At 43.1% G+C, this 24,150-nt stretch overlaps 1 protein-coding gene across 1 annotated transcript in view; it reads right to left on the bottom strand.

The window, feature by feature from the left end:
- SEMA5A (semaphorin 5A) overlaps nucleotides 1-24,150 on the bottom strand; it is a 1,054,315-nt gene that overhangs the window by 454,608 nt on the left and 575,557 nt on the right. The window contains 1 exon segment of the mRNA XM_033929716.1: nucleotides 6,428-6,526. Coding sequence (XP_033785607.1) covers nucleotides 6,428-6,526 — 99 coding nt within the window.

The following is a 24,150-nucleotide window of genomic DNA, read 5'->3' as shown; positions in this document are numbered from 1 at the left end:
ACCCATCTTTTCAAGAAACAACTTTAATGCTTGGATCATCAAACACAAAGGCACTGAGGAAGCAATTGTAAGGGTAACTTGTGCAATGATATTCTCTGAATATAATTAGGAAAGCACGCTTTTAAATAGCTTTTCAGGAATTTTTCATTTCAGCACACTGGGTAGTAATATGAGGGTTAAGGTTGAAAGCATCAACACCTCACAGTGGTACTGTGCTGCATGTATTTATAATTTATTATATCTTTAAGCCTGTTGTCTTGATTTGAAAAGAAATCAATGGCATTTTTGAGCTAACATTAAACCTTTTTAGTTAGTTCAGGAAGTCTGACTGCTCCCTATGTACATGTGAGCTCTTTGATGGCCCCAGGCAGACATTAATTTTGACCCATTATAATATAAATACATTTTCAACTCCCCTTATCCTCCAACCACCCTGACATAATCACAACAACCCTTGAATAAACAGGAGTCAGCAATACTTCTCTTCTGCTGTCGTAGCTTCCTCCGTCTCTCCAGCTAAAACCATGTGGCGTCATTAGGTCTGACAAATCTATGAGAAACCTCATGGTTCTTAGAAAATAGAAGCACTTCTCACTGACTCATTCCAGCTAGAAAAGACTGGGGCAGGGCAATAGCAAGGGACTCAGGGGTTCCTAAACTGTGTCCTGTCCATTGGCTTCCCTGCTTGACTGCAATGCAGTGGGCAGGACAGGAGTTCCAGGGGGCACATCACACAGGGCATGTTTCTGGCTCGGGATAGTCCTATACTATGAAGCTGCAGAGGATGGACGGCCTGCCCCCACTCTTTTTTTCTGTCATACTATAGTAGAGTGATGACACACTGTTTGGGAGCTGCTGTGCAAGATCAACTGACTAGGCACTTCTAAATGTTTGGGCCCTATGGATGTACCTACATCTTAATTCTACCCTGATAGGAAAGCAACACTAAGCAACAGGGATATGCTTTGCCAAAAAAAATTGGTTAATTTTTGGGTTTCTAACCTTTTCTCAATTTTTGATTTTTTTTTTCTACTTCATTTCACATATTCATTGAAGATGTTCTATACCAGGGGTGGGCAACCATGGTCCTCAAGAACCACAACTCACAGCTAGATGCACAAAACACAGACGTTAAGACTATATGAGATGCTATTGGATGATTTTTTTGGCTGCCTTTTTGGAACAGCGACTGATGTTCCAACAAGTTTCCATGCGAATGAGTTGCATGAAGGCTCGCTGGAATCCTGTCTGATCAGTCATTGTAAGAGCAATAAAGAGCAACTGACACATGAACAGAACCAGTTTGGGGAAGCCTGAACAGCTGAGTAGCAGCCTCTAGCCACACAGTTGTTTGGAGCTTTTTTTTTTTCTCTCTCTCTTTTTTTTAAATGTTGTGCGTGTGTTATATATGCACAGTATCTGCCCCCATAAAAAAAGAAATAACTCCCCCCCCCAGATGTTCCCTCCCTCCTACCAACACTGCAATTGGCAGGAGGGATGCTCATTCCCTCCTTCCGCTGGTCCCTACCCTCCCAAACTCCTGCTCCCCCCCAAAAAAACTAAACACCCCAAATTGAAGATCAGCAAAAGGAATGCCCACTCCCTCCTGCTGATGGCCCTGTCCCTCCTGACAACCCCCAAATCAACCCCCCAACTGGGAGGGGCCTTAGGTGTCCAAGTCAGGAAGGAAGGGTCATAGGAGTCTTGAGCTAATTGGGGCCTTAGGCCCCTCCCCATGCATCTCAGGATGCACCAGGAAGGGAAAGGCCCACCATTTTGTAGTGGCGGCCTGTGGAGCAGGAGGGACTGGGCATTCCTCCTGCTATCATCAAATTACAAGGTATGGAGGAGATGCGGGGGATGGGGGTGGGAGTGGCTAACTTTTTTTTTAATGAAGGGGAGCAGGGAAGGGGGGTCCTGGCATTGGGGGGGGGGAAATTCTGGTGGCAAGATGGAATGGGAATCCCTGCTGACAATTTTGGCTGGCACGGGGGATTTTCACGGTGGGAGGGAGTGGGCATCCTTCCTGTCTCTCTGGGTACGTCCCTGTCACAGGGGCGGCCGTCATTGTCTGGGGTGGGAGTGGGGGGTTCGGAGACCTGCAGTTGTCATCGGGGGTGCAACAAATTGTCATTGGGAGGGGGTGCGGCTTGGCTCAGTTTTTTTTTTCCATGGCGCAGATTTTGTGTAGCATCTGTGCCCATTCAAAAAAAGGACATGGTATGTTATAAATATATTAGTTTTAGGGCTGAATTATCGGTAGCACAGGTAAGTGACTGGTTTTGAGTAGTCGTTTTATTGGGATCGCTAAAAGCGATCACTTTTTTTGTGCATTGCAAAGCCATATTAGAGTATCAATCACTCTGCTAGTTTAGATGGCATTTCAATATTAATGACCTTATTTGCATTGCTTGATTGGAGAATGAGCGATCTTGCAGAAAACTACGTGGTGAGCCATTTTGTGCATTGGGTTGGCAAATGTGATTGTCGCTAAACCAGTCAAAACTGGTTTAGTGATGATAGTTAGACGATCACTGACTTTAGTGCATCTGGGCCTCAGTTGGGTTTTCAATATTTCCACAATGCATATGCAAGAGATCTATTTGATAACAATGAAAGCACTACATGCAAACAAATTATTGTATATTTATTGTGGAAATTTTGAAAACCCAACTGGATTATGCTCTCAGCATGTTCAGGGAGTGGCGGGGTAGGCGACTGAAGACATGCCACCGACTTCCTCACTCCTGAAGCAGTATGAGGAGGAAGGCAGAAGGCTGAGAAATTGGATTTTATGCAGCTGGTGGAGCTTTAGCAGTCCTGCCAGCCATTGATCAGATGATGTAGTTTTAGAGGGAGCCTGAGCCCAAACTGGGGGCCCAGATCTCCAAGGGCTCTCCCCAGTGGCTATGCCACTGATTAAGTTTCAAGTTTCAAGTTTATTAATTCTTTTGATTAATCGCTTAATCATAGTTCTAAGCGATGAACAATTTAAAATACATTCAAAGGGAAACAATACAATACAAACTTTGAACAATACAATAAGGTTAAAAGTTAAATCATCATATTCATAACATAAGGTAAAAAGGGGATGTGAAATACAATTTAATTCAGAAAAGCAGAACAAAAAAAGGAAAGGTACATGAGGGAAAGAAATAAAAGCATATTAATAGAATAAAATCAATGACCTGGGTATTAAAAGATTAAATATCAAAGGCATCTTTAAAAAGAAATGTTTTTAAATTACTTTTGAATCTTCCCAGATCCTGCTCCTTTCGTAAATAAATTGGAAGAGCGTTCCAAGTCTGTGGTGTGGTTACTGAAAAAATAAACTGTCGTCTTGTGTTTATAATCTTAAGTGAAGGAATAGTTAATAAATTTTGTTCATTTGATCTTAAAGCTCTGACTGGATTATATGGAATTAGGCATTTATATATGAATGCTGGTATTTTATTGAGAAGAGTTTTAAAGGTAAGCAAGCAAAGTTTATATGTTATCTGATGGATAACTGGAAGCCAATGTGCATTTTTTTAAAAGAGGTGTAACATGATCAAACTTTCTAGAATTGGTAATAAGTTTAATGGAAACATTCTGAATAATCTGAAGGCGTTTAATTTCATTTAATGATATTCCCTTGAAGAGTGCATTACAATAGTCTATTTTAGAGATCACCAAGGAGTGAATTAGAATATTTAATGATTTTGGACATAAGAATTTTGAAATTGATCGAATTTTACTTAATCTATAGAATGTAGTTTTAACGATATTGCTGATGTGATTATGAAAATTTAATTTGTTATCAAAAATCACCCCTAAAATTTTTATATTATTAACTGATTGTAGGGGGATGTTTTTTATGGAAATTGGAGCAGGAAGAACGGAACTTTCTTTCCATGGAAATAACATAATATTAGTCTTTTTAATATTGAGTGCCAATTTGTTCGTGTTCAGCCAGTGATAAACAAGATCCAGTTTCTCATTAATATCTAGGATATCAGATGTTTCATTAGTATCTATTGGATGCAGGAGCTGGATATCGTCTGCATATGCATAAATCTGAAATCCCACGGATTGACATAATGTGATTAAAGGAGCAAGAAAAATATTAAATAGTAAAGGAGAGAGAATAGACCCTTGAGGAACCCCGTGAGTGGTTAATGAAGATTTTGATGTTGCATCTTTGAAGAAAACAGTAGATGTACGATCTGTTAGGTACGATTCAAACCAAGAAAGAACTTGGTCTGTAATACCAATGGATTGAAGTCTGTCAAGAAGAAGTTGATGGTCAATTGTGTCAAAAGCCGCAGAAAGATCAATAGAGATTAACAAAGTTGATTGGTGATGATCTAGAAAGTATTGAATGGAGGTGGTCATTCCAATTAATGAAAGTTCGGTGCTATGATGATGTCTAAAACCCGTTTGGTTAGGATGCAATACATTAGTCTTTTCCACAAAATCTGAAATTTGATTGAAAACTACCTTTTCTGCCAGTTTTGCCAAAAAGGGAATATTAGCAATTGGTCTATAATTAGAAGGGTCTTCGGAACTAATGTTTTTATCTTTGATGATAGGGCGAATGATGGATTTTTTCCACAACAATGGTACTGAGTTTTGACTCAGACTTTCAATAACTAACGTATGGATGAAAGGTCCAAAAATATCAAAGTAATGTTTTAGAATGAATGGTGGAATTAAATCAGCTTTAGATCCCTTAATATTAATAGATTTAATAATAGACTCAATTTATTTTAGACTAGGTAATTTAAATCTAGAGCACCTAGAAATTAATGATTCAGTAGCAGATTGTTCATGATCATTTGCTAAAAGTTGGTTTATTGTAAATGTTTTCCTAATTTTATCAATTTTCTCAATAAAATGATCCGCAAATTCCTGAGCAGTGGGAATAGTATCAACCGCTTCAGGTTATTGTTGGGAATGTGAAGTTGTTATTGTGTTTAGTATAGTATATAGGATTATTGGCTTTAAATATTTTATCTGAATATAATTTCTTTTTTGCTTGATTTATTTTTATTTTGTAAAGTTTAGATAGTTCATTGAACATTTGTAAATTATTTTGGGTTTTATCTTTTCTCCACTTGCGTTCTAAAGATCTTACTTGTTTTTTGATGAAAGTTCAGCTGTAAACCAAGGATTCTGAATTTTATGGGCGGGGATAACCTTAGTTTATACAGGTGCAAATTTATCCAAAAATGATTTTATGGCTATATTCCAGAGGTTAAGTAGATCATCTAGAGAGTTAGTATTAGATTTAGTGAATTCCAAATTAAATGAAGAATGAATTAAATCTAAAGAGAGATTATTATAATTCCTAAAGTTAATTGTTTGCTGTTTTTTATGATTTGGGTTATGAAAAGTAGTGTATGTTAATGAAATTTAAAAAATGATCAGACCAAGGGACAGGTAAACAATCGTTTAAAGAACTAATATCTCCCTCTCTCTCGCCCCCAGTTCCAACTCTCCTTCCCCTCTTCCCATTGTCTTTCTCTCATTCTTTCCTCTCCCCAAGTCCAACATCTCTCACTCTCTCTCTTCTCCCTCCACTTACTTCCCTCCCTCCTTCAGTTTGGCATCTTTCCCTCTTTTCCTCTCTTTTCCCCAACCTGTGCATGGTCCAGCATCCTTCCTTCCCCACCCACCTGCAGTTTCCCAAAGCTTTCTCTATGTCTTCCATCCAACCCCCCTTCCCTCCTCACATGCACCTTACAATCAAATCTTTACTCTGGTTGTGCCAGCAGCAGTACTACTCATACATCGCCTGCAGCCTGCACTGGACTTTCCCTCTGACTCATCCTGTCCTTGAGAAAACAGGAAGTTGGGCCAGAATGGGTGGGGCAGGTCAAAGGGAAAGCCCCAATATAGACCACAAGTACTGTATGAGTATTACTACCACTGGTGCTGTTGGAGCAAAGACTTCATTTTACTGTATGAGGGAATTGAACTGGAAAAGCTTTATGGAACTGTGAGCAGAGAGAGTAGGGAAGGAAGAGGTGCTATCACAGGGGATGAGAGAGAGAGAGAAAGGAAGGAAATGCAGTGCAGCACAATTAATTATTAGCCACAATTATTTTTTTAAAAATCATGATTAATAACATGTTAATTGTGGAGTTAATCACAATTAATATGCAGCTCTACAAAATAGATCTTGACAACTCTACAAATTCAGAGAAACAACAACCCATGCTTTAACCTGTATAATATTTAAAAGTATGCTGTCCAATGGTATGCTTTTACAGGATCCGTCTGGGAGTGATGATATCAGGGTGATCATTATTTTTTAGTTTCATTATTAAAATAGTAGGGGGAAGGGCTAAAAGCCTGAAAGTTAAGTGGAGGAGGGACTGCAAGGATGAAACTTCATTAGAGTGTCTAATATTTTTTGCTAACAAGATAGTCTGCTGGCTCCTACCGTGCGATTGGTGCAGATAGGCGTAAAAGCGTTGGTTCCACAGGCAAAAAGCCGGTCACCACTAATAAGGAGCACACGGATGTAGTTCTGGCATTCATCCTGTCAAACAAAAAGGAAAGTCTATTAATCCAGGAGTTCTATAACCACACAATTTATTTTAAAATGATACCAGGGCTCAAGGTTAAGTCATATGACATGGGCATATACATAGGATTAAGCACTTATTTGTTAAAAAAAAAAAAAGAAAATAAATCAATATACAGTATACGTAGATTGAATGCCTAATTATCTTAATCCAGCAATTTATTTTTTTTTAAGAGACTTTACAGGTATTCTATAAAAGCCATCCCTGATTGGGAAAAGCTTACAAATGATACAATGGGCTATGGGCTATATTCACTAAGCAAACCAATCGTGTACCAATCGGTTTGCGACTACTTAACTATCAAATTTCCCTCTGGCCTGATTCACTTACCTCTCCTGTGATCCGCTTGGAATCCTTGCATGCAAATGAGGTGAAATGCATGCAAATTGGACAGCGACCCAATTCACTACCCAAAATTTCAGATCCGACTGGGCTGGCCGCTCAACCCAAGAAGCGACTGCTGAAGACCAGTCGAAAACGTCTTTTCGACTCTCCAGCTCCATAGAAGCCCTGCTCCTGCTTGCTCGCCCTGATCTTCCAGCCCAGTTTTCTGCCCTGAGCTCCTACTATCTGCCGCCTTCCCTGCAGTGTGAGCCCGCAACTTTAAAGCAGGGCTGCACTGCGGGGAAAGGCGGCAGAGAGCAGGAGAGATCTGCCTGCCCCCCCCCCCAGGCTGCGATCTCTCCTGCCTGCCTGCCCTGCTGCACCCTCGCCCCCCCCCCACCCCGGAGAAAAAAGCAGGAGGGATACCAACTCCCTCCTGCCATAATATTAAACCAGAATTTAAAGAAAATAAAATTTAAAAAAGCAGCACGGCACTCCCCCCCGACTGGCACGCCCCCCCCCAACACCAAAGTTGGGAACAGGAGGGGTGCCCGATCCCTCCTGCTCCTTGGGCAAGGCTCCCCCAACATCTTCGGGAGCAGGAGGGGTGCCCGGACCCTCCTCCTGCTCCTATGCATCTTCGGAAGCAAGAGGAAACCCCTCCTGCTCCTATTCTCCTGTCCCGCCGCCACCCAATAATGGGCTTAGGTCCTGCCTTGGCGCATCATCTGATGCACGGGGAGAGGCCTAAGGCACTGATTGGCTGAGGCACCTCAGGCTCCTCCCTTTGGAGGGGCCGGGACACGTCAGCCAATCAGGGACTTCCTTAGGGAGGAGTCTAGGGAAGTCCCTGATTCAATCCCTGATTCAATTTTTTTTTAATTCTGGATTAATATGATGGCAGGAGGGAGTTGGTATCCCTCTTTATTTTTTCTCCGGGGAGGGGGGCGGGGGTGCAGCAGAGCAGGGCAGGCAGGCAGGAGAGATCAGGGCCTGGGGAGGGTATCGGGCTTGCCTGCTCTCAGACTTTCCTGCTCTCTGCTGCCGTTCCCCGCAGTGCAGGCCCGCTTTAAAACCACAGGCTTGCACTGCAGGGATCGGCGGCAGAGAGCAGGAGAGTCCGGGTGCAGGCAAGAGAGATCTGTGCTGGGCTGAGCCCTGACAGCAGTGACAGGAGGCTGCTTCTCCTGTCACTACTGTCAGGATGTGCGCATGAGCGGGGATCGCTCTGGCTGTGAGTAGGGAGCGTGTAGGGGGTGTGCTAACAATCATCCCCATTTGCATGCAGGCCTTTACTGAATCAGTCAGCTGGCATGCAATGGGAAACGGATCGTGCATGGTTTGGAGGATTAGTGAATCCTGCCCAATGCCTACTAAGCTTTTAAAAAAGTAATTTCACTTGCAAAAAAAGTAATTTCACCTGAATTCTGAGGTCCATTGACTGATATTGGGATAGAAGTAGAGGAGAATCTACCAAGATCCTGATTCTCAAATCGCACCTCCCTATTGCAGGCGGTGGTAGGCGTTCTACTGCAGTCTGGCAGTCAATTGGGATGCATGTTTTTAGAAAAAATTGAGCGAGGATGGACGCCTACGTTGTAGGCATCTGTAGCGTGTCTGTGGAGAAGTGTAGGGATGCTTAAGCATGCTCAAGGTGGGGCAAGAGCATGGTTTCGCCCAGAAGTGGCTTTGGGTGAGACAGACACCTTAAATGTAGGCCTGCAAAATGTTGGCCTACATTTAAACACAAATTACCAAAAGAGATGTCACTGCTGTTATACCATCAATTAAATCATATAATAGTTGTCTAGATTTTACACTATCATACCAAAGGCTAACTATTCAATGTCTCATTTATTTTCTACTTTATCTTGATTATTAATGCTTTTTTCCTTTGCAAATGATTTTTGTATGGACCTTCAGACAGCAATCAGGCAAACAAGGCCAGTTGCTTAAACTCTGCATCAGTCCAATCTTTATTAATGTTTTATTTTTATGTATAACTTATTTTTCTTATTAATGTAAAATAAAAGGAACCTCACTTAACTTATAGTGAATTGATCCTGTACTCTCCTCTCCCAACATGCATGTTTCAGAATGAAACCTTTCTTCAGGGTCGAGGGATACTATAAAACAAAGTTAGAAATCACTAAGCCTAATTTTCTCTTCAGAACCTGACAACTTATACAGCATTGTGTCCGAGGATTTCCGCGGAGTTCCTTTTGACTTTAGCTAATTTAGTTTTGACCAGAAGCTATTTTTGGTTCAAAAATGAATTTTTAGAACAGATCCATGGCATTGCCATGGGCGCCTCAGTAGCTCCATCCATAGCGAGTTTATATATGGCCGATATGGAAGAAAATCTCATATATAACTCGGAGGGTTTCAAAAATGTATTTGTTTGGAAAAGATTCCTTGATGACATTTTCTTTATTTGGACAGCTTCCATACAGGAATTGGTTATGTTTATAATATGGCTCAATGAGTTATTACCTAACATCAAATTTACTGCTATTATCAATAGCAAGGAGATTGCATTTTTAGATATCCATATCCAGAAGGAAGGGACAGGCTTTAAAACTTCTCTATATCGCAAAATGTCCGATAGGAATAGTTTGTTACGGTACCATAGCTTCCACCCTGTACGGTTGAAAAACAGTTTACCAATTAGCCAATTCTTACGTTTACGACATATTTGTTCGTCAACAGAAGATTTTAAAACTCAGGCTAAAGAAATAAAAGACAGATTTTACCAACGTGGGTACCCACAGGGTATCATACAACAAGAATACAATAGGGCAAAATTTGCACAATGTGAGTTATTGCTGACCTATCATGAGGATAAGGAGGACATAGGTTTAATCTTTGTTCAGAAGTTTATCCCCCTCTCCACCAAAATTGATAAGGTAAAACTCAAACACTGGCAGGTTAGCCGTTCCCAAATGTCCTGACAGACCAATGTTCTCTTTTAAATGTACTAGAAACATCACGACAGCCATGAGAGGTCCTTGTAGGGGGGGTCCCATATGGGTTGCGGTAGATGCCAATGGTGTAGTTTGGCGTTGACAGGTCATTCCTGGGTCCATCCTGATACAGGCATTAAATACTATACTGATGCCTCTACCAATTGTGATTCTACCTGTGTGATATACTTGATTCAATGCCCTTGTGATAAAATCTATGCGGGGCACACTATGCGCTCTATTAAAGTTTGTTTAAATGAACATAAATCTCGGGTCCGTACCGAGCGTGATACTGCCCCGCTAGTTAGACACTGGCAGTTGATGGGGCATAAATGGTCTGATATTAGATGGAGGATAATAGATTCTGTGACATCAGGGTGGGAGGGTAGTAATAAACAAAAAGCTTTAGCTGTTAAAAAACAAAGATGGATATATAATCTTAAATCCTTAGTCCCCTTAGATCTAAATGAGGAGATTGAATGGCTGTCAATTCTCTGAATCTCTGTATGCCGCTTGACTGAGGCTGTGCCGCGCACTGTTGCGTTGATAACATCATACGCCTCATTATGTGCGTTGGGCCAGCTATATTTAATAGCTAAGTTCACAAATCGCGGTCATGTTTACAACTCGTGAAGGCCCCCGCATACGGTAAGCTTTTCTGTTCTTTCTGTTTAACAAATAAAGTGAACTGAGGCAGTCTCTGCTGTATAAGTTGTCAGATTCTGAAGAGAAAATAAGGCTTAGTGATTTCTAACTTTGTTTTATAGTATCCCTCGACCCTGAAGAAAGGTTTCATTCTGAAACATGCATGTTGGGAGAGGAGAGTACAGGATCAATTCACTATAAGTTAAGTGAGGTTCATTTTATTTTACATTAATAAGAAAAATAAGTTATACATAAAAATAAAACATTAATAAAGATTGGACTGATGCAGAGTTTAAGCAACTGGCCTTGTTTGCCTGATTGCTGTCTGAAGGTCCATACAAAAATCATTTGCAAAGGAAAAAAGCATTAATAATCAAGATAAAGTAGAAAATAAATGAGACATTGAATAGTTAGCCTTTGGTATGATAGTGTAAAATCTAGACAACTATTATATGATTTAATTGATGGCCTACATTTAAGGCATCTGTTTAGCAATGTAGACATGATTCTCTTTAGGATGCCGATGGGTGATTGGCAAGTGATCAGTGGCTGCCTTTTAGGCATCTGCTGAGATCAGCATCCTATAGAGAATCAGGCCCTAACGTGTTTGTCGCTCCTCATGATCCCCCCTGATATATCTTGAAAATCTGGTGTAGATTAGACAGGACACGTACGAACACAGAAATCTCATAAGCATTGTTTCCCTTCAGAAAAAAAATATAAAAAAGATGAAAGATTTTTAAAACTTTGTTTTAAATTCCTAGAATGAACTCTTTAAAATATGATCCTTAAGACTGAAAAACAGCTCACTAACACTCCTTTCCCTGAGAGTGGCAACACTAATACTATGCTTGATTGTTTTCCATTAGGATAGAAGTCACAAATGGCAAAAGTCTGAGCACAGTGTGGAACTGGACAGGATAACTGGCCTCATTTCAGGTCCTAGACATGAGGATTGAAACTTTAATTCTTATACTCATTGTTTTTATTTTTTATTGAATGCACTGTAAATGAAATGTCACCTTTGGTTATTTTGATAGAGTATGTTATTATAGAAGGTGCAGAGAAACAACAGGAGGCTCTTCAGATTCTGCTTCTCCTTCTTTAATAAGCTGTGGGATAACCAAGTGGACTTTGACATCATCGCCCTCCTCATCTTTTTCCAGCTCCCCTCTTAACAAAAGAGAACTAAACAATCTCAATGACAATAGAGAGAGTACATATACGTTTTCCACTCATGAAAGCTCTGCTAATTCCCCCCCCCCTTTACAAAACTGCGCAAGAGGTTTTTAGCACCAGCCGGTGCGCTGAACGCTCTGCGCTGCTCCGACAGTCATAGAGTTCCTATGAGCATCAGAGCAGCACAGAGAGTTCAGCGCGCTGGCTGGTACTAAAAACCTCTTGTGCGGTTTTGTAAAAAAAAAAAAAAAAAAAAAAGGGTGGGGAGGTTATTTTTAAATGTAACATTCTTATGGGGGGTTTATTTTTAAATGTAACATTCTTAAAATTTTGAGATGGCTTTCTTCTTTTGTTTTACCCTCTCTATGCTTACTGCCAGGTTTGTGAGCATTCAAGAAGCATCACCACATGAGAATATTTATTTGCTCATCTCAGAAAATTCATCTGGAGAAATATTTACAGGCAAACTACCAATAAAGTTTCTTGCTATCTCAGACAATATCAGAATGGTACTCCTTGTCTTTGTTAAGATGGAGACACTGATTGGTGAGAGTTTAGGGATGTGCATTTGTTTTGAAATAAAATAGAAAACAAAACAAAGCATTTTATTTGAAAAATAGCAGGTACTAACAATGAAAACAAACTGAAGTAAAAGATATGGAAATAAAAGAGTTTAAACAAAGCATAAAACAGATTAGAACTATATCCCCTCACAAGAACCAAAACAAGATAAAAACAATCAGGAACTCATTTAAACACACTTTGCATTGAACCAGATCATCCAACGTAAGATGGCAAAGCAGGCGTCCCAACAGACAGAGGCTGGGACAAATTCCAACCTAACAACCCAGGCATTATCTTAGACCTACTAAACAGACTATCAAAGAAACAATGCTGCCTAGATGTTTGCCCGTCTCATCTGCTAGCTCATACACAAGCAGCATTTGTAGAGTGGCTAACCAATCTCATGAACCTGAGCTTAGAACAAGGCCAGCACCCACAATCCCTATCTTCTACTGCCCTGACCCCTATCCTGAAGGCAGCAGGAAAGGAGTCTACCCAACCAGAACAACTTAGGCCAGTGGTAGGAATCCCAAGACCTGCAAAATTGATTGAGTTTTGCATCAGCTCCCAGCTGACAGATTATTTATAAAATGTAGAAGTGCTGCACAACATGCAACATGGCTTCAGATCTATGCATAGCACTGAGTCACTACTACTGAAGTTGACCTCAAAGGTCAAAATATATCTAAGCAAAGGCAGCAATTGGTTCTACTGCATTTTAAGGTCAGTAAATGTACATATTTATTTATTCATTCACTTTTGGTATGTGTAGATTTACATGCATTTTGATTGGTCATGTTCACATTTTTTAAGTACAATTCATTTTTGTGGCTGTAAGATTTATTATTTTCCATGCCTGTCACTATATTTTTAGTCTATTTTTTAATACACATGTGCATGTTAATGTATATATCAATGTGCATTTGGTCTGTATTTTGATTGTTTTACTATTTCCTAACTTGCTTTTTGCTTTTTTCCTTTTCTCCGCTGTTTGTTTTTTTTTATTTCTATATATGTTGCCTGTTTATAATATTATTATTTTTTTCAGAATCCCTGAGGAAGGCTTTAAAAAGCCATATCACGGCCCATGTAGGGTCTGGTCATTATTTATGCAGTGGACTTATGTTGCATGAGTTTGACTTTTAGCACATTGTGATATTTTTGAATTGTTTCTTGTACCAATAAATTTTACAATTTTTGAAAGCCCAGGAACTGGTTCCACATTTTGTTTTCAGTACTACCCGATCTTTGAGGTACCCAGGTCCATTCATGTGGTTGGTAGGACCATCCTGGTGACGTAGACCACCCCACAGCATCGTATTGTAATTGGAGGATTCTACTACAGTTTGACATCTTGGCAGCATTCAATGCCATGGACCATTCATTCCTACTATTCAGACTCAGTGAGCTAGGCATACGAGGCACGGTAATGAAATGGTTCACATAATTCCTCTCCACCAGAAACTATGAAGTGAGAAAAGGCAATGCCATATCTCAGACCTTGAAGGCCTCCTGTGGAGTTCTACAAGGCTCACCTCTGTCCCCCTCTCTATTCAATATATACCTTGGTACCCTAAGCAGAAAATTCTTGAATCCTCAAGTGCACATGTTCTCCTATGCAGATGACATCTTCCTATTGAGCCCAGCTACAAACACCTTCAATGACACCACAGCACACATAGGAAAATTGATCAATGACCTCTGTGTATGGACAACAACAAACTATAGACTAAGATCTTATGGTTCACAAAATACAGTAAAATACCTTAAACACAGACCTGGTGCTGACAACTGGAGAAAAACTCAAAGTAGAGGGGTCTTCAAAGGTACTGGGGTAATCCTAAATTTGGATCTTACCTACACAGATCAAATTAAAACACTATTCAGAAAATTATTCTTCAGATGCATAGGGGAGGGGTCTTAAATAACTTGGGCCAATCAGAGCATTAGGTCCCTCCCTAGTGCATACCAGGATGCACCAGGGAGGGGAATGCTGCCATTTTGAGGCGGGCCTGATGGTCGGAGGGAGTAGGCATCCCTCTGGCCAGCCATTGTAAACAAAGTAAGGTGGAGGGGGAGGCGGGTGGTTGGAGGCACAGGAGGGTATCGGGGGAGTTGTGTGGCAGCGGGAGTGGGCATTTCTCACACGGCCGGGGGGGTTGCTTGACTTCAGCGGCAGGAGGGAGTGGGCATCCTTCCTGCCAATCTTTGATTCGGGTTTTCATTTTTTTTGTGTGTATTTATTCTGCACATATGCCAATTACTATCACCAGCAATGGACACTTACAATTTAGAGAACCTTCGCTACTCTCCGCCAACCTCATCTGCATACACATTTTTTTGGAGAATGACTCGCCTTTTTGAAATCGCTATAATAATGGCTGCGACAGAGGCCCATCTGTTTTTAACTCAAAGTTTTGAAAATCTAGCCCTTAATCCTGAACCCTTCTTACTTCTCAGATTTAGATCTTAGGTTGTTTCTTCTCTTCTCTGATTGATGTGACAGTGGACTGGTTCCCTATATCAGCTAACACTTCAGGTAATGCAGAAGCCTAAAGAGTACTATTGTTGCTTTCCACTCTTTCCTTCTCCAGGTACTCTGGCTAGGCTAGCCAGAGACCCTCTTCCCTTTACTGTGCGGTACAATGGCCAGGGAAGCAGGAGCCAAAGACATAGCAACAGTTTCTTTCCAAGAGGGATCCTCTTACCAAGTCAATCACTGGTTAGGAGAGCGCCCGCCCACCCCCCTTGTTCTAGAATCTGTGGAGGTATTTATAGGTCAAACTCCAGAGTCCCAGTAAAGCCACTAAAGGTCTCTGCAAACCTTAAGGGATCAGAAGCCTAAGAATCTCAATAAAAAGACATTATTATTTGTATAATGTTGAAAAAAAAGCATTGATACATTCAGCACAGTATCAAATGTATTTATGCTTTTCGAATGCTGATTCTGCCTAGAATTTTAGATTATATGGGCTATTAAAAAAAGATCTAAAAAAAAGTCTAAAAAGTGTCCTAAATGGCTACTTGGACGATCAAAAAGTCTGATCGTCCAAGTACCCATAACCAAAGCTGGTTTTAGACGTATCTAAAACCAGCTTAGGCCTTTCCCCTGCCACTAAACGCACAGAGAGAAAAAAGGCGTGTTTAGAGGAGGGGAAAGGGCGGGAGGTGGGCCGACCTACACCTAGGTGTGCAGCAGGTATAATCAAAACCTTAGGCAGGTTGCCTAGTTGGCACTTATACGTTTTGACTTAGATAAAGTCAAAACAGGTCTAAGTGCCGAAAAAGGGGCCGCTGAGCTGATGGTGGCTGCTGCGATCAGCTTAGCGGCCCCAGGAACCTGCCTACCTCCTACAGCAATGATCGCGGCAGGAGATATGCCTCATCTCCCCTACCGCGATGCCATCACTCCACTACCCAAACTGCTGCGACCCGCGGCAGGAGAGATACCCTATCTCTCCTGCTGCGGGTCGCGGCAGTTCAGGTAAAGGAGTGATGGCATCGTGGAGGGGAGATGAGGCATCTCTCCTGCCGCGATACATAACCCCCACACACACAACATCGGGGCAAGAGGTAGCACAGGCCTTCTGCCCCGCCGACTCCCCGACAGCAATGGGGCAAGAGGGAGCCCAAGCCCTCTTGCCCCGCCGACTCCCCGACAGCATCGGGGCAAGAGGGAGCAAAAACCCTCTCGCCCCGCTGACTCCCCGACAGCATCGGGGCAAGAGGGAGCCCAAGCCCTCTTGCCCCGCGGCACCTGAGACACCCCCGATTACAATCAGGCCAGGAGGGAGCCTAAGCCCTCCTGGCCTCTCGCCCCCCACCCCCTACATGATCGGGCAGGAGGGAGCCCAACCCCTCCTGCCCAGGCAGACCCCCTACCCCCCACCCCCCACTACAATACGGGCCGGAGGGATCCCAGGCCCTCCTGCTCTCGACACAACCCCCCCAACGACTGTCCCCCCGAACCCCTGATTGCCCCCCCCGCCAACCTGAGACCCCCTGACCCCCCCCAATCCCACCCCCTATACCTGTAAAATGTTGGCCGGACAGACGGGTGCCAAACCCGCCCGTCCGGAAGGTCAGCCGGCTGCAGAATGGGGCCGGATTGGCCAGGCATCTGAAACCCCGTCCACAGGTGGGACCTAAGGCACCTGGGCCAACCAGAATAGGCCCGGGAGTCTTAGGTCTCTCCTGTGAGCGGGGCCTTAGGCACATCGGCCGGGTTGGGCTCCCTCTTGCCCCAATGCTGTCGGGGAGTCGGCGGGGCAAGAGGGCTTGGGCTCCCTCTTGCCCTGAACATAGTCGGGGGTTTGGGGTGCCGCGGGCCAGGAGGGCTTGGGCTCCCTACTGCCCGGATCGTTTTAAGGTGGGGGGATTCTGTAACCGGTGTTGTTTTTGACAGTCACCGGTTACAGAATTCAGCTTTTAGGCAAAGGACTGGCTCCTCCTTCGCCTAAAAGCCCTTGTGTTGGACGTTTGGGGCTTAGGCATTTTTTTTGGTTCATTATGGGGTATAAGTGTAGACGTAGTGGTGGTCTGGGCATTTAAACAGCTGAATGTAGAGGCAGGCCATTATTAAAAAAAAAACTCCTTTTGGATGTTTTTTTTTTTGTTATGAACATTTTCCCTGCTTCTGCTTTCAACGTTTAAGGCCTTAGGCCAAAAGGGGACTTAGACGTTTTCTTTGATTATGCCCCTCTATATTTTTAATAATAAATAATGTATGTTATATTTCATCCACCCCCAAAGATGTAAATGAAACAGTACAAACCTGCCTGTATGACAGCTTCAGATGTTATGGCTAGTCCAACTAGAGCAGCAAGCAGATTCCTGGTGGGTAGGGCAGTCAGCCACAGCAATGGGAGCCTTCCAAACTCCACCCAAATTCCACATGTGAGTTGACACCTGAAGGCATAAGTGCTATTTGTGTGGTGTACAGCTGAGCAGGTTTGGGGTGGGTTTTGGAGGGTTCACCATATACCATAAATGAGTTATGGTGAAATGTGTACCTAGGACCTTTTATGTGAAGTTTACTGCAGTGTCCCCTATGGTGCCCCATTGCTCTCCTGGGATGTCCGTGTGGCTAGTCTACTACAAATGATGGCCTGTTTTGTGCATTTTTCATTTGGATATGCTTTTTTTTTAATGGTTCAAAAAGATAGATGCGTGGAGGGGCATAATCAAAAAAAGCGTCTAAGTCCCCTTTTGGCCTAAGTCCCTAAACGTTCAACCCAGAAGCAGGGAAAGTGTCCATAACCAAAACAAACGTCCATGTTTTGATTATGGCCTTCCTCTGCCTAAATGCCCAATCTCCACTACGTCTAAAAGTACCCTCACAGCACGTCTACACTTTTTAACCAACAGAAGGGCTTTTAGGCGAAGGAGGAGCCAGTCCTTCGCCTAAAAGCTGGATTCTGTAACCGGTGTCTGTCAAAAACAACACCGGTTACAGAATTCCCCCCCCCACAACGATCCAGGCAGGAGGGTGCCCAAGCCCTCCTGCAATGTCAAACCGCGACCCCCCCTCCAGATGATATCGGGGCAAGAGGGAATCCAAGCCCTCTTGCCCCGTTGAAGCCGCGACCCCCTGATAACATCGGGGCAAGAGGGAGTCCAAGCCCTCTTGCCCCATTGAAGCCGCGACCCCCCTGACTCATTCGGGCCAGGAGGGAGGCCAAGCCCTCCTGGCCCAGGCGACACCCCACCCCCACTACAGTACGGGCAGGAGGGATCCCAGGCCCTCCTGCCCTCGACACCCCCCCTCCCCCCCAACATCCACCCCCCCCAGAACACCCGATCAGCCTCCCCCAGCCGACCCGCGACCCCCCCGGCCAACCCCACGACCCCACCCCCACCCCACCCTCCTTCCCCGTACCTATTTTAGGTTGGCCGGACAGACGGGTGCCAAACCCGTCCGTCCGGCATGCAGCTCAACGAAGAATGGGGCTGGATTGGCCCAGGGGCACCAAAGCCCCGCCTCCTGGTGGGGCCTAAGGCGCCTGGGCCAATCAGAATAGGCCCAGGAGCCTTAGGTCCCTCCTATGGGCGGGGCCTTAGGCACGTGGCTTGGACTCCCTCTTGCCCCGATGTTATCGAGGGGGTCGCGGCTTCAACGGGGCAAGAGGGCTTGGACTCCCTCTTGTCCCGATGTTATCGGGGGGGGAGGTCGCGGCTGCCGCAGGGCAAGAGGGCTTGGGCTTCCTCTTGCCCTGATCGTGTCGGGGGGGTCGCGGCTGCCGCAGGGCAAGAGGGCTTGGGCTCCCTCTTGCCCCGATGTTGTGTTTGGGGGGGAGTGATTCATCGTGGCAGGAGAGATGCCTCATCTCCCCTACCACGATGCCATCATTCCTGCGGGTCGTGGCAGTTCGGGTAGAAGAGTGATGGCATCGCGGTAGGGGAGATGAGGCATCTCTCCTGCTGCGATTGTTAAGTTGCTGGGCCGCTGAACTGATGGCGCCAACGGCCATCAGCTCAGCGGCCCGTTTTTCGGCACTTAGACCTGGTTTTATTTCGTCTAAGTGAAAAAGGTCTAAGTGCCGACTAAACTGTATTGGTTATACCTGTTGTACGGCTAGGTGTAGGTCGGCCCACCTCCCGCCCACTGCTCGCCCTTTCCCCTCCTCTAAACACACCTCTTTTCTCTCTATGCGTTTAGAGGCAGGGGAAAGGCCTAAATTGGTTTTAGATACGTCTAAAAACCAGCTTTGGTTATGGGTACTTGGACGATCAGGCTTTTTGATCGTCCAAGTAGCCACTTAGGACACTTTTTAGACTTTTTTTTTTTTTTATTATGAACCCCATAGAGCATATTTTTGAAAAAAAGAAAAAAAAACCCAAGATAGACATTTTGTAGTTTTGAAAATGGACATGTTTGCTACCGGATTTTTATTTGCCTTCCACAAAATGTTTGAACTTGGATTTAGACATCATATTGAAAATACCCCTCCGTATCTGCTGCAGATGGAAAGATATTAATGGAAAACAAATTCACTATATCTGCAAAAAGCAGTGCTACTGTAAGAAAAGCAAACAGTGTAACAGTGTAAAATGTTCTTGCTTAGCAAGAGTAGTGTTGCATGTTTCCCACTGGCCACCATGATTCAGCATCTAACTACTAGTACTATTGTACTGTACTGTATTTAATTTAATGTGTCTGCATTCTGCTTTGCAGATATTACCTAAGATTTTTAAAAATGAAGTGTGAGTTATGTGGCACTATTAAAGCATGCAGCGGGAGTCAGGCCCCGCCAAGGACAGAGTTGCAGTGACATGGCTGAGGCTTTTCCTGAGTTGCATAAAAACCTGCCCCCTTCCATACTACACGGCCACAGGCTATGGGCATGTGCCCAAAGAGACATGACCAAAGGGGCAGGACACACCCCTTTAGATCCCTTTGAAGCTGCCTGAGGAGTCCAGAGCAAGATAGTCTGTTGATTTGTTCCCATACTCAATGGGAATCAGAAAAAATGGCAAGACAGTAAAGTCGAGATCATCACTGGTTAAAGGCCCTACAGATCAACATATGCAGATAGTAATTCTCCCTATGAGTGCTAGTACTGTGAGTGTCCTATCTTCCCTCTCCATCTCCTTGTTGTCAGGTGGAAGAATACTACCTCTTCAAACAGCATTGATCAGAAAGTTGGAGTTACCCATGAGTGGAGATTCCGTTGTTCCTGTCAAGGTAGTTTCCTTTCAAGAGCCCACTCCTGATTTGCCTGATAAAATATCTAAACCTATGGTACTGGTGCTTGTCCTTATTAAAGTAAAATCTTTGTCATCTGTTACAACATTAACAGCTATGCCAAGTTACTTTAGTACATCGGATTTTACTTTAAAATATATTTACACTGCTGTAGTTTGAATTGTGAAAGCATTACAGGACAATTTATTGTGATTTTTTCAGTTCACAAAGAAAACTTCTCAGAAGCTTTTGGAACATGATAAAGAATTAATACTGTGGAGCAGCAAGTCGTAAAAAGTAGATATTCAGTTAAAGTCTGCACAGTCTATACTTGCAGCTGTGACTAAAGATAATTTGATGTTACATATGCGGATGAAGACACTTGAGGATACTGCTAAAGCAGGTAACCTTAGAATTTTAAATTTCCCAGTAACTCATTATCTAGCTCCAAGAGAGTTGTTGAAGATGTACTTAGAAGGATATGTTGCAACTCCCCAAGTATGAGTCTTACTTAATAAGTAATTTGTATTATTTACCTAAGGGAGTGAAAGAAATAAGAGAGGAAAGGTAGTAATGATGTTATTAATTCACCTGATAGCCTGGAAATGTCTTGCTTTTTTAGAATCCTCTGAAGATGTTATTAATAAATAGGCTAGTTGCTGGTTACTTTACAAACAGAGGAGCAGAAGCTCTCCATCTTGAAGGCTTATTTTCAAAAAAAGAATTTGTTATTTTGTGGACAGGCAATATTACTTTTTCCGGTTGTGTCCGGACCTACCCAGTTTTGCAGAAAAGCTTTCCTTCAATTAAAGCAAAAAATGATAGTGAAAGGCAATTTTTTTAAAGTTTCACTTCAAATGTCTGATTGATTATGAGAATAATGGATATATGTTTTTGGATACTTTTCAGCTTGAGAATTTCCTTATTGGAAAAAAATCAGACTACAAGTGGTGACATTTTTTTACTAGCTTTAACTTTTGAAGAAAGATTAAGAGTTCCTTTTACTAAGCTGTGTTAAGGCATTAACGCGCGGAATAACGCACGCTGAATTCCCTCATGTACTAGACCTTAACACCAGCTGGCGTTAGTTCTAGCTACGTAGCACGTGGTGTAGCGTGCGGTAATATCCTGCGTGCGCTAAAAACGCTAGCACACCTTCGTAAAAGGAGCCCTAAAAGTTCAGAGATACATAATTTGCCTGACTTAATCCTTTATTTTGTAACTTTTATATTTTTAAAATTTGTATGATTCCAGTATCACTGTAAGCTTATCTCCCATGATGTGGACTAGAATTTAAGCTGTGCTTTCCTTGGAATTGTATGGATTTTTTTAAAAAAAATATTTACATGCTATTTATATAAACTTCTAATAACTAAGCAGTGGTAGAAGTTTCTACCATAGCTTGCAGTGCTAAATGCTCCAACGCTCATAGAACTCCTATGAGTGTCAGAGCAGTGTCAGAACATTTAGCGCTCTGGGCCACAGTAGAAACCTCTACTACAGTTTAGCAAAAGGGGAAGAAAGTACCGGTATATGAATAGTGCAGTGGCACAATACAGTTTATATGGGTCTGTGTCACTGGAATAGCCTAGCATTGAACCTAAGTCTTTCAGCTTCTCTGGCCAGCACTGTGCTATTACACACCTAATAACCAGTTCTGCTGGTAGACCCTGATCTCCACTGCATTATGAGGATGGTTCTAGAACAGTATGCCTAGCCTCTGCTTGGAAAAGAAAGAGCTAGGGAGAAATATGATTGAAGTCTACAAAACATAAGAACATAAGAATTGCCGCTGCTGAGTCAGACCAGTGGTCCATCGTGCACAGCAGTCCGCTCCCTTGGCAGCCCCCAGGTCAAAGACCAGTGCCCTAACTGAGACAACCCCTACCTTCATATGTTCCAGTTCAGCAGGAACTCATCTAACTTTGTCTTGAATCCCTGGAGGGTGCTTTCCCCTACGACAGCCTCCGGAACAGCGTTCCAGTTTTCCACCACTCTCTGGGTGAAAAATAACTTCCTTACGTTTGTACAGAATCTATCCCCTTTTAACTATAGAGAGTGCCCTCTCGTTTTCCCAACCTTGGAGAGGGTGAACAACCTGTCTTTATCTACTAGGTCTATTCCCTTCATTATCTTGAACATTTCAATCATGTCCCTTCTCAGTCTCCTCTTTTCGAGGGAGAAGAGGCCCAGTTTCTCTGATCTCTCGCTGTACGACAACTCCTCCAGCCCCTTAACCATTTCTCTCTGGACCCTTTCAAGTAGTACTGAGTCCTTCTTCAAGTACGGTGACCAGTTCTGGACACAGTATTCCAGGTGGGGTTGCACCATGGCCCAGTACAGCGGTATGATAACTTTCTCCGATCTGTTTGTGATCCTCCTTCTTAATCATTCCAAGCATTCTGTTCCCCTTTTCACCGCCACCGCGCATTGCGCAGATGGCTTCATCGACTTGTCGACCAGTACTCCCAAGTCTCCGAGTACTGCACCAGACATCCCATATTCGTGTACAAGATTTTTGTTACCGACATGCATCACCTTACACTTGTCCACGTTAAACTTAATTTGCCATGTCGTGGCCCATTTCTCGAGCGTGTTTATGTCCTGTTGCAGGTCTTCTCAATCCTCCTGCATCTTCACTACTCTGAATAACTGCAAATTTAATCACCTCACTTATCGTTCCAATTTCCAGGTCATTTATAAATATGTTGAAGAGCACAGGCCCAAGCACTGAACCCACTGAACTCCACTGGTGACGCTTTTCCAGTCCGAGTATTGTCCATTTACCCCCACTCTCTTTTTTCTATCTGCCAACCAGTTTTTGATCCACATGAGTATTTCACCCTCAATCCCATGGCTCACAATTTTTCTAAGTAGTCGTTCATGTGAGACCTTGTCAAACGCCTTCTGAAAATCCAGATATACAACATCGACCGGGTCACCTTTGTCTATCTGCCTGTTAACTCCCTCAAAAAAGTGCAGCGAGTTTGTCAAGCAAGATCTTCCTTTGCTGAAGCTGTGCTGTCTGGTTCTCATCAGATTGTGTCCATCAAGGTGGTCAATGATGCGGTACTTTATCAGCGCCTCTACCATCTTTCCCGATACCGAGGTCAGACTCACCGGCCTGTAGTTTCCCGGATCTCCCCTCAAATCTTTTTTGAAGATCAGCGTAACATTCACCACTTTCCAGTCTTCCAGAATCCTTCCTGATTTGATCGACAGATTGGTTATTAGTTGAAGCAGTTCAGCTATAACCCTTTCAGTTCCTTGATTACCCTCAGATGGATACCATCTGGTCTAGGGGATTTATCATTTTTAAGTCTGTCAATCTGCCTGCATACCTCTTCTAGACTGACCGTCAACCCAGTCAGTTTCCCGTCTTCGTTTCCTATGTATAGCCTGTCAGCTTCCAGTATGTTGTGTATATCCTGTTCTGTAAATAGACGCAAAAAAACGTATTCAGTTTGTTGGCTATGGCTTTTAACACTCCCTTTATTCCATGATCATCCAATGGCCCCACCGCTTCCTTCGTGGGTTGTTTCCCCTTAATATATCGAAAGAACGGCTTGAAGTTTTTCGCCTCCTTGGCAATTTTTTCCTTGTAGTCCCTTTTGGCCCCTTTTACCGCCTTATGGCACCTGCATTGATGTTGCCTGTGCTTTTTCCAGTTGTCATCCATTTTTGACCTTTTCCATACTTTAAAAGAAATCTTCTTGTCTTTGATCACTTCTTTCACCGCTATTGTGAGCCATGCCGGTTCCTTGTTCTTTTTCCTCTCGGATCCCTTGTTGATACACGGTATATATAAATTTTGCACCTTGGTGGTTGTACAAGTAGATCAATTTTTTACTCCATCAAAAATTGCAAAGACTAGGGGGACACTCAATGAAGTTACAGGAAAAGACTTTTAAAACCAATAGGAGGAAATATTTTTCACTCAGAGAATAGTTAAGCTTTGGAAAGCATTGCCAGAGGTTGTGGTAAGAGCGGTTAATGTAGCTGATTTTAAGAAAAGTCTGGACAATTTCCCGGAGGAAAAGTCCATAGTCTGTTATTGAGACAGACATGGGGAAAGCCACTGTTGTCCTGGATAGGTAGCATGGAATGCTGCTACTATTTGGATTTTTGTTAGGTACAAATAACCTGGATTGGCCATCATGAGGACAAGCTACTGGGTTTGATGGACCTTTGGTCTGACCCAGTAAGGCTATTCTTATGT

This window comes from Geotrypetes seraphini, chromosome 2 (genome assembly GCF_902459505.1).
Source record: "Geotrypetes seraphini chromosome 2, aGeoSer1.1, whole genome shotgun sequence".
Classification (NCBI taxonomy): domain Eukaryota; kingdom Metazoa; phylum Chordata; class Amphibia; order Gymnophiona; family Dermophiidae; genus Geotrypetes; species Geotrypetes seraphini.
The sequence above is the reverse complement of the archived record's forward strand: the minus strand, read 5'-3'. Positions and strand labels throughout refer to the sequence as shown.